The sequence below is a fragment of the Aulostomus chinensis genome, chromosome 5 (assembly GCF_037954235.1).
Source record: "Aulostomus chinensis isolate RoL2024-O1b breed Wild chromosome 5, RoL_Achi_v1.0, whole genome shotgun sequence".
Taxonomy (NCBI): Eukaryota; Metazoa; Chordata; class Actinopteri; order Syngnathiformes; family Aulostomidae; genus Aulostomus; species Aulostomus chinensis.
Window position 1 is genome coordinate 18405022 of NC_141324.1, and position 10428 is coordinate 18415449.

At 40.6% G+C, this 10428-nt stretch overlaps 1 protein-coding gene across 2 annotated transcripts; it reads left to right on the forward strand.

Moving 5' to 3' along the window:
* The first annotated feature begins 495 nt into the window (after window positions 1–495).
* On the forward strand, window positions 496–9777 carry tfa (transferrin-a). Of its 2 annotated transcripts, XM_086203651.1 has the most exons (17): window positions 496–628; window positions 712–863; window positions 1820–1922; window positions 2284–2475; window positions 3313–3439; window positions 3606–3661; window positions 4041–4204; window positions 4319–4481; window positions 4570–4733; window positions 4818–4914; window positions 5003–5023; window positions 5413–5577; window positions 7772–7922; window positions 8480–8547; window positions 8632–8813; window positions 9104–9296; window positions 9427–9777. In XM_086203651.1, the coding sequence occupies exons 1-17, from the start codon at window positions 589–591 to the stop codon at window positions 9471–9473; spliced, it is 2085 nt and encodes a 694-aa protein (XP_086059777.1). In that variant the 5' UTR covers window positions 496–588; the 3' UTR covers window positions 9474–9777. The 2 variants fall into 2 exon arrangements, with proteins under 2 accessions (XP_086059777.1, XP_086059776.1); XM_086203650.1 differs by having other exon boundaries at window positions 8480–8813.
* The last annotated feature ends 651 nt before the right edge of the window (window positions 9778–10428 follow it).

A 10428-nucleotide genomic window follows, 5' to 3' on the forward strand; every position in this document is an offset into this window, starting at 1 on the left:
TTATTTTCAAATTAAATATGAAGTAAAGCAACAAGAAGGATTTACAAGAATCGAAAATGCATTGCAAATTCCAGGTTTAAGACAGTTGAAGTGATGCAAACTCATCCTAAAATGTGCACTCCATCGCAAAGCAGAATATTGTATATCCCTGAGTAAATCAGTCATTTCTTCACATTTTTTTGCCCCTAAAGGTCAGACGTTTGCACAGCTAAGGAAAGTCAAGTAAGGGTAGAACACAACGCACATGGATATGAAGGAAATAATCTGCACCAGTTTAGAAATGAAGCACTACAAGTCTGTCAATAACGTGTTTCGTCTCATTTCCCTCTAATTTGGGATCGTGCCAAAAAAAAAAAAAAAGAAGAAGTTAAACTGTTAAAGCTTCGGGAAAGTTCCATCATGAAGAAATCTCGAATCTCTCCTCCATACACAAAAGTACAAGGTCATGCACGCGCCCACGCACGCACGCATCAGCAAACTCTGACATGCATTTTTTTTCCTACTCGGGTGGAGTTTAACTATAAAAGCAGGAGATTCCTCCCCAGATCACCCGACACTCTGCTGACCTCCAGACCTTCACCGTCCAGCATGAAGTCTCTCCTGTTTGTGGCGTCCCTCGGGTACCTCGGTAAAGACATTTCACCTCCAAACGAGTTGTTTCTTAAACTTCAATCCTTCGTTTACTGCAATTCTAATTATTTTCCTCCTCAGCCGTGGTGCTCGCTACCCCCCGGGCAGAAAGGGTGAGATGGTGCGTAAAATCGGACCAAGAATTAATGAAGTGTACGCAGCTTTCAGCCAAAGCTACCGCGTTCTCCTGCGTCAAGAGAGATAACACCATCGAGTGCATCACTGCCATTACGGTGAGAATATTACCAAAGAAATGTGACAAATAAATCATCTACTGTGGTATCGATGTTACTGAGGAGAATCAGATTAATAACAGGTGAAGTTTTTTCCACAATAGAGGAATTTGTGTTTGTGCATTTGGTAAAAACATTCATAATATTAGGTAGAAATAAAGACACCCACTGAAAAAAAATACCTTAAAGCTGAGATATAAATAAAATACAAATAGAATTATTTACTGATAGGAAACAAAATGTAAAAAAAAAAAAAAAAAAAACTTACCCCCCCCCCCACACCCACACGCACAAAGGATATAGGGTAATATGGAGTATTCAGTCAGTCAGATGTACTTAATTACTCACCCACTTCATTAAGGTAGCATGTGTGGTCTTCTTTTGTTTTGTTTTTATTAGTAATATCACTTTGGATCTTGAACATGCATGTAAATTATGAGGCGTGGCTCATTTATACAGAAGCAGAAAAACTGCTTGTAGTTACTTCATTTATGCAGTTTCCCTGACATGAGATCATGATTGCACAGTCTTCAAATAACTCAGCAAATTTATCGAGCTCATTATCTCAACAAAACAAGATAATTATTCGATTTGCCGCCAGGAAAAAATGTTTTGTGTTGTGCTTTTTTGTTGTTTTATGCAGTAAGAGATGAGTTAAGATGAAGAATTAAGAGGTGTCATAAAAAAAAAAACTCGATGAACTTAACTAAAGATATGAATTAACGTTTAATCTCAAGGTATGAGAGAATAGAATGAATAAAGACAACATCTGAACTCCATTACCGAATGTATTATTGGACAGATTCATGGTCAGATGGCATCAAGAAAATGTTGTAAATCTGGAATATGATAATTAATTGTAGCTGTCATGAATATAGGTAAAACAAATTGAACAAATGTAAAGTATTCATGTGTGCATAAAGTTTTGAATGGTAAAAATGTGAGTCCTCTGACAGGCTGGTGAGGCAGACGCCATCACGTTGGATGGAGGAGACGTCTACACTGCTGGACTGCTCAACTACAACCTGCACCCTATAATCGCTGAGGACTACGGCCCCAGTATGTTGCAATAAACTACCTACTTTTCAAGGACAGGTGACATATTTGTAAAGTAAAACATAGAATTTTTTGTCAGTGATAGTATGATGGTGGAATTATTTCCATTACATTTTTTTTCTTACAAATACCGACCTTTAATGAAGTATTCTGTCTGACTTTGAATGTATTTGAAAAAAAAAAAAAAAAAAAAGAGCCAGAAAATGGAATAATTCATGTCAGGCAAATAAGGTTTAAAAAAAAGTGTCCTCCCTACTGCATGAAAAGAAACAGTTTTTTTTTAGAAATACTGGTGTAACAAAAACAACAAAAAAGGAATTATTCAAGAGGTTTCGTACGTTTGATCACGCTCTTTCTGTGCCAGCTTCAGAGAGCTGCTACTACGCTGTTGCTGTGGTCAAGAAGGGTTCTGGGTTTGGCCTCAGAGATCTCAAGGGGAAGAAAAGCTGCCACACTGGTTTCGGCAAGTCTGCAGGCTGGAACATTCCCATCGGAACTTTGGTGTCCATGGATATAATAGACTTCAACAGCACAGAAGACAAGCCTGTGGAGCAGGGTGAGTGTCAACCTTCCATCCTTCGCTGCTACAGTTCAAACACAAATATCAATACACTTTTATTTACTTTAGATCTAAACCAACAATTCTTGATTATTTTTTCAATAACACACAGGAAGGACCTTGACGTAATCATCAGTGTATGTCAACATTATGTTTTGATAAGTCTTTTATTGAGTCAAGCATAATTACTGTAGTAGACGTTTATTTGAAATCGGGGCAAAGTCATTATATTTTATTTGAAGTTAGAATATTGAATTATATATCAGTTAGTAATAGAAAAAAGTGCAGTAAAACCCCCATTAATTGCGCCCCTGCCCCTTGACCCCCTTACATGGACTTGTAAAGCTGAGAGCTGTGAGTAACCAGTAGAGGGCAGCAACACTCCTCAGCTGCTCAAAAGCATTATTGAAGCTGCTTAGCCCTGTTGTTACACGCTGTAGAAACTGTTGGTCGTTTTTATCTCATATTTTTAGCTGTTACGGCCGTTGTCTCCAAGAAACTGTTGAAGATGTCCTTGTTTAGGGGAAAATTTTTATTATATTATTCACACAATCACCAAAATCTGTTTGAAGTGACTTATTTTACACCATAACCACTGATGTAGGGGATTCATTTAGAGTATTTCATAACGAAACACTTATTTAAGGAGATTTCATCAATCAAGAGACCTAATTATATTATATTATATTATATTATATTATATTATATTATATTATATTATATTATATTATATTATATGAGGTTGCCACACACAAAACAAAAGGAAGGTTTTACTTTTGCACTTTTCAAGACAAAAAAAAATTGCCTTTCTAAAAGTTGCTTTTGTTTTTGCAGCGGTGAGCGAGTTCTTCCTCTCCAGTTGTGTCCCGGGGGCGCCGATCCGCAAACTGTGTGAACTGTGCAAAGGAGACTGCTCCAGGTCCCAGAAGGAACCTTACTATGACTACAGTGGAGCCTTCCAGTCAGTATCTAATCCCACTACTGTGCTTTAACCAAATCCCATCCAAATGTGTTAGCCACAGCTATGTCTGGGATTCTTTTCCATTCATTACCTCCTTCAACCTGTTTTTCATCTATGAACTCTACCACAATTTAAGACTAATAACCTGTAATATCCAACCGTGTAGATGCCTGGTGGACGGAAAAGGAGACGTGGCTTTTGTGAAGCATCTCACTGTACCTGGTCAGTATCTCTTCATCATCTATTCAATGACATGAAAAAGTTTTGATATTTAGAATTAAGTAATCGTGAATTTTGTAAATCTTCCAAATGTAGGAGTCATTATTCAATTTTTTTTTATCTCACTAATGAATTTTGTGACCATTTTTTTAGTTATATACATATGTGCTTGCCTGATTGAGTCCTTTTCATCATCACGTTCACGGGATTTACGGGAGTCTTTTTAAGTCGTTATCACTTGTGCAGCCGTCATTAACTCCTAGATTACATCTGATTCCCATGACAGCTGTCTAATGAACACAGTACTTACAAGAGGATCGGTACAAGAAGCGTTTTGAACTAGACGATAAAGGTTTAAATGACTGTTTTGACACACTTGCAGATTCTGAGAAGGCCAATTATGAACTGTTGTGCAAGGATAACTCGAGAGCACCGATTGACAGCTTCAGAGAATGCCACCTGGCCCGAGTACCAGCTCATGCTGTTGTCACCCGCCAGGATGATCAGCTGGCCGAATTAATCTGGACAAGTCTCGACGCAGTACAGGTACAATACTGTCCACCTAAATGTGTGTGTGTGAGGTATTATTTATGCAGCGCAAAGGTATCATTATAAATGTGTAACATTGTTATTTACGTGTTGAATTTTTTTTTTTTGCAGACTTCATCGGACTTTGATCTCTTTTCCTCGGAAGGCTACGGTCCTGCCAAGAACCTGATGTTCAAGGACTCAGCAGTAAAGCTGGTGAAGCTTCCCCCGCACACAGACTCCTTCCTGTACTTGGGTGCTGAGTATATGAGCATCATCCGTTCCCTTAAGAAAGGTATCAGCAAAAAAAGAACAATACAACAAAACACACAAAGATAATCTTACAAAATATTAGGTCATCATTATTTCAATTGAATTTCCAGAGAAACCATCGGGTGCTTCGTCCTCGGCCATCAAATGGTGCGCTGTTGGTCAAGCCGAGACAGCCAAGTGTGACGCTTGGAGCATCAATAGTTTTGGCGTTGACAGCACTAGCATTGAATGCGAGAGTGGAGCCTCGGTTGATGAATGTCTGAGGAAGATCATGGTAAAATCTGGAAATACAACAAACTTTTGTTTATCAGCTTGAGAATGCGTGTCTCTGATTGTTTGCCGTCATTCGCCACTGCAGCGTAAAGAGGCGGATGCCATGGCGGTGGACGGAGGACAGGTGTACACAGCAGGGAAGTGTGGACTGATTCCTGCTATGGTGGAACAGTACAATGAAGGTATTTGATAGTAGAGAAACCATACCACCGCTCCTGTTTTTTATTCCACCTACATGAGTTACATTTGCATCTCTTGGTCTCTTCACAGAGCAGTGCAGCGCCCCTACAGGTATCGAACTTGTGTTTGTTGCTGCTCTTCACACTTTACATGAATCACTACCTTCAAACCAAAATTCATCAATGAACTAAACATGATGCCCAACTGTTCACTCATTCTAGAGCCATCAAATAATGTCAGTGGGGCAAAGCAGGCACAATTTTTGCTGAAGTAAATGCTCTTTTATCATTAATTAATGATTAATTTAATTACTTACTAAATTGTATACTTCGTATGACTTTCACACGTCTGCATATTTAGTCAGACAAATGGTTTGTTACACAGAAGCGCACGTAAAACTGTTACCTATCCATTTTATAGATGTGTTATGGAAAGAGGTAGTTCTAAACACTTACTTTGCAAAATTATTATTTAACTCATATTTCTCTCATCCCATGTAGACAAAGCCTCCTCTTACTATGCCGTTGCTGTGGTGAAGAAAAGCTCTGGATTGACGTGGGACACACTGAAGGGAAAGAGGTCTTGCCACACTGGCATTGGCCGTACTGCCGGCTGGAACATCCCCATGGGTCACATCCACAAGCAGACAAGTGACTGTGACTTCAGTAAGGACCCTATAACTTCTGTCTACAATTCTACAATTCTAAAATTTAATTTGGCAGACACTTTTGTCAAAAGCAACGTACAACACAAGCAAGAATTTAGACTGGAGGGAAAGCCTATTTAAGTACGACAAAGTGCTCCAAGTTTGATTGGCCTGCCATCTAGTGGCAGAAGAAGTGCCAGTTTTTTTTTCTTTCTTAATATAATTTAACCACAGCTGACCACAACCAGTAACTCAACACCAGCACTATCTTTCAGCATTCAACACATTCAATATTCCACATTGTCAGTGCTAAGTATTCACTAAGAGCTGGATCTTAGACTGTCTGACTCATTCTACCCTTGAGAACAAAGAGGACAGGGATCAGATTTAAGTGCCTAGATGCAAGGGCCTCTGTGGATCGTATGGAGTTGGGTAGTTCATTCTCACCATTTTGGAACAACAGAGGAGAAGAGTCTGCCTAGAGATTTAGAGCCATACTGGGCAGGGAGCACCAGCTGTCTCTCGCAGGCAGAGCGTAGCAGGCGAGAGGGAGTGTAGACCTGGATGAGGGATTCCCGGTAGGCAGGAGTCATTCTTGTCAATGTTTTGTATGCCAGAAGAAGAGTTTTGAATTTGATTCGAGCTGCCACTGAAAGCCAATGAAGAGGCATTAACAGTGAGGTGATATGCAGTTTGGGGCAAGTTAAAGTGTGCCGCTGCATTCTGGATCATCTGCAGAGGTTTAAATGAACACACAGGGAGGCCTGCTAGGATAGAGTTGCAGTAGTCAATGCCTGAAATCACAAGGGCCTGTAACCAGAAGCTGTGTGGCTTGTTGTGTCAGGTCGGGTCTGATCCTCCTGGTGTTTTAGAGGGCATATCAACAGGACCAAGCAATTGAGGCCACACTTAACCTTAAAGGTCAGCTGGTCATCAATCATGAGACCAAGATTTCTGGCAGAGTTCGTGGCCAGGAGTTGATATGAGTCAAGCAGAACACTCATCTGTGGTTGAATGGAGGGACACGCCGAATGAGTTCAGTTTTGGAGAGATTTAGTAGAAGGTGGCATTCCTTCATCCATGTGGAGGTATCAGCCAGGCACGCTGATATAGCTGAGACAGTTGTGTCTTCAGGTGGGAAAGACAGGAACAGCTGAGTGTGGTCAGCATAGCAGTGAAAGGAGAAGCCATGTAGGCAGATTATAGAACTGAGTGAGGTGGTGTATCAGGAGAGGAGTAGGGGACCGAGCGCTGACCCCTGGGGTACCTCTGTTGATAAGCTATTTCATTCAGACACTTCTCCCCACCATGACACTCTGAAGATCTACTTGTGAGGTAGGACTTGAACCACAACAGGACAGATCCTGAGCTGTTGATTTCAGAGAGTGTGGAGAGGAGAATTTGATGGTTCAGCGTGTCAAAGGCAGCAGAAGGTCCCGTGGCAGTAGGACAGAGGATTGACCAGCAGCTCTAGCCAGTCACAGTGATATGTGACTGACAGGAGTGCAGTTTCAGTGGAGTGGTCATGCCTAAAGCCAGATTGATAAGAGTAAATCAGGTTGTTCTTCTGCAGATGCTAAGAAACTTGGTTGTAGACTGGGTGCTCAAGTATTTTGGACAGGAATGGCTGAAGTGACACTGGCCTGTAATTTTCAATCTGGGCTGAGTTGAGATTGGGCTTTTTGAGGAGCAGGGTGACCTGAGCTTGCTTAAAGGCAGTGGGGAAGACACCAGTTTCCAGGGAGGAATTGAAAATGGAGGATGTTGGTTGGTATTGGATCGAGAGGACAGGTTGTAGGGTTTGAGTTCAGGAGAACTCTGGAGACCTCATCCTCACTCAGAGGAGCAAAAGAGCAGAGTGAGGTAGCAGTAGCAGGTTGGAGCAGACTGAGGTGGTAAGGCTCAGAGAATTGGTTGCTGATGGTGGTCACTTTCTCAGTGAAGAAGGAGGCAAATGTGTCCGGAGTCAGTGGAGGGCTGAGTGAATGGAGGAGAGAGTAAGGACTCAAAAGCCATGAACAGGTTTTTTTTGTGTTAGAAGCAGCACAGATCTTGTTCTGATACAACACTTGCTTTGCAGACTGAGTCCTGCCCTTCGTTCTCTCATAACTTCAAAGAGCCATGGACCAGTGTTGTCCTGTGTTGTAGATCCTGAAATGATGATAGAAAGGACTCATGTCTCAGTTTATCACCAGTGTGTCTTGTCTCCTCAGCTCACTTCTTCACCAGCGGCTGTGCTCCCGGAGCAGACCCCGCCAGCCCGTTCTGTCGTCAGTGTATCGGCAGCGGTAAAGCTGTGGGTGATGTGGCCAAGTGTAAAGCCAGCGCTGATGAGCTGTACTATGGCTACGCTGGAGCCTTTAGGTAGGATGCTACAGTGTAATCCAGCCATCTCTGCACGCGTGTTGAATGCCAATGTAGATAGCTTTCTTACTGAGAGTTATTCGAACATATTGAGAAAAACTGGTGACCTTTCACCCTGTAAACGTACCTTTCAAGCACCTCGAAAACTTTTTAATTAACATATTATAATTTCGTTTTTTGCATTTGAAATTGCAGACAAAAACGCGAAACAAAAACGACTGAATAAATAAAATACTGAGCCAACCATTCATCTGCTCAGAATTTTGCATAATCTCTTAAATGCATCTCCAGTTGATGCCACCTGCGTAAAATACATCATCCTAAAACCAAAAATGACCTGATTTTTTTCATCTTCATGTTTCATGTTCATTTTTAATTAAAAAGTCAAATTGCCTCAGCTTTACTGCAAAATCTATTTTAAAATCTTTTTTTGTTTCATTTAGAAAGTAAGAAAGCTGCTTGCCCCTGATTCCAGTCTTTGTTTTCTAGCTTTTGCTCTTCCTCTCGGCAACAAATTCATTTTCACATTGTATAAGTTATGTTTTCGCTTAATCTAGGTGTCTTGTTGAGGGTGCCGGTGATGTTGCCTTCATTAAACACACAATTGTTGGAGAAAACAGTGATGGTAAGAAACAGAAAAAGACTTGTTTTCATTTTACCTGCAACACTGTTTTTTCCTTTGACTGTAAAACTTATCTTATTTTACCAGGGAAAGGTCCCACATGGGCTGCGGATGTGAAGTCTGAGGACTACCAGCTGATCTGTCCTGGGAGAGGTCCAGCTGAAATCTCCGATTACGCCTCTTGCAACCTTGCCCTCGTGCCTGCACATGCTGTGGTGACACGTCCAGAAGCCCTCTCTGAAGTTGTCCACATTCTCAAAGATCAGCAGGTCAAGAATGAATTCATGTGCTCACAGTTTAGACCATATTTCCTACATTGTTTTTTTTAACCACCTACATTTTAATTTAGGGTGCTATTGCCCCCATTTATGAAAAAACAAAACCTAAAGAACATTTTGTCAGACCAATTTAATAAGTTTCATAGGCATTTTTTCCAGACCCTTTGCTGATTTCTGATCCTGTTATTAATTTATATATAAGGAATTATAAATAGGACTATTAGGTCAAAACTAAACATAAAACATTCACTTCTGAATTTACATTTTATTGTTCATTATAGGCCAAGTTTGGTACCACTGGCAGCAATCCTTCATTCAAAATGTTCCAGTCTGATGATGGGAAGAACCTCCTCTTCAAGGACTCCACTAAGTGTCTCCAGGAGGTTCCAGGTGGAACAACCTATGTAAAGTTCTTGGGACCAGATTACATGGCTGCCATGGATTCGCTGAGGCAGTGCAGTCAAACTGCTCCAGGTTTGTCCTGATAAACAAAAATCCCAACCCAAATTAAGTTCAACATCCGTCTCCCTGAACCATTTCTGCTGTGTCTGTGCGTCTGCTCTGCAAACTTTAACAGATTCTTTTATTTTTCTCTTCCCAACAGATCTGGAGAAATCTTGCACTTTCCATACATGCCAGCAAAAAGTCTAGTGGGGCTGTGGAACGCGACCCGTCTCAGTCGACCCTCTGTGATTTGAGCAGCTTCTCTGTTCTTCCAACACTGGATACAAAAATTGCATTGTGTGTTTTCAGTCTGATGTTGTTGTAGGTGAGCTCCAGAAGTCCACGCAATAAATAGCAATCACTTTCAGTCACCATTATGTGGCCTTTCATGTACCCATGTAATTTTTTTCCAACCTAAAACATAATGTTACACGACCTATGTTACTGGATCCTACCTATGTTTTGTTAACACATGCTGCACATTTCTCGAATAAAGCTTTTTTAATGCGTACGGATTTGTTGTTTTGTCAAAGTTCGAGGAGGGCCTCCCCAGGGGGGCCCCAGACTCATGCAGAGCAGCCAAAGTCTATGTGATTCGGTTCAAGATCTGTTCAAGCGATACAATAGTCTGGGTACAATCTGTGCATCAAGCAACCAGACATGATAAAAGGCAATGTTCAATAATGGAAATGTTAGAGATTAAACAACTAATGACAGATGCATTCCAAGGTAATTTAATCACTAAAATGATCACAATGTAGCCACACATTAAAGAAATAATTTAATAATATCTATCTATGTATCTGCATGAGTGGACTATCCTAATGGTCCTTGTTTCATACTTTCCAAATGCTTTTCTCAGACTTAAGAGTGGAAACATACTTACCACTGTGAAATAACTCTTAAAAAAAGGAGCATCCACACAAAAATGCATTGCCAAACTGATAACCTATTTTTGGGGCTGGTGCTAATATTTGAAAGTAAAATGCAGGAATGTCAATATGAAGGAAATTCAGCCAATAGTCTTTGTATTAAAGAAACACTGATAGATCCACTCCACATTAAATGACACTAATGTGATCCATGTTTTGGAAAAATATTCATAGCTATCAGGGAAAAGTACAAAAGTACTATCAGCATAATGACCTTATTGTATTAAAAG

Coding starts and splice junctions, on each gene's coding strand:
- tfa (XM_086203650.1), top strand. CDS start 589: ATGAAGTCTCTCCTGTTTGTGGCGTCCCTCGGGTACCTCG. Junction 2,476..3,312: donor AGACAAGCCTGTGGAGCAGG/GTGAGTGTCAAC, acceptor TTGTTTTTGCAG/CGGTGAGCGAGTTCTTCCTC. Junction 9,297..9,426: donor GTGCAGTCAAACTGCTCCAG/GTTTGTCCTGAT, acceptor TCTTCCCAACAG/ATCTGGAGAAATCTTGCACT.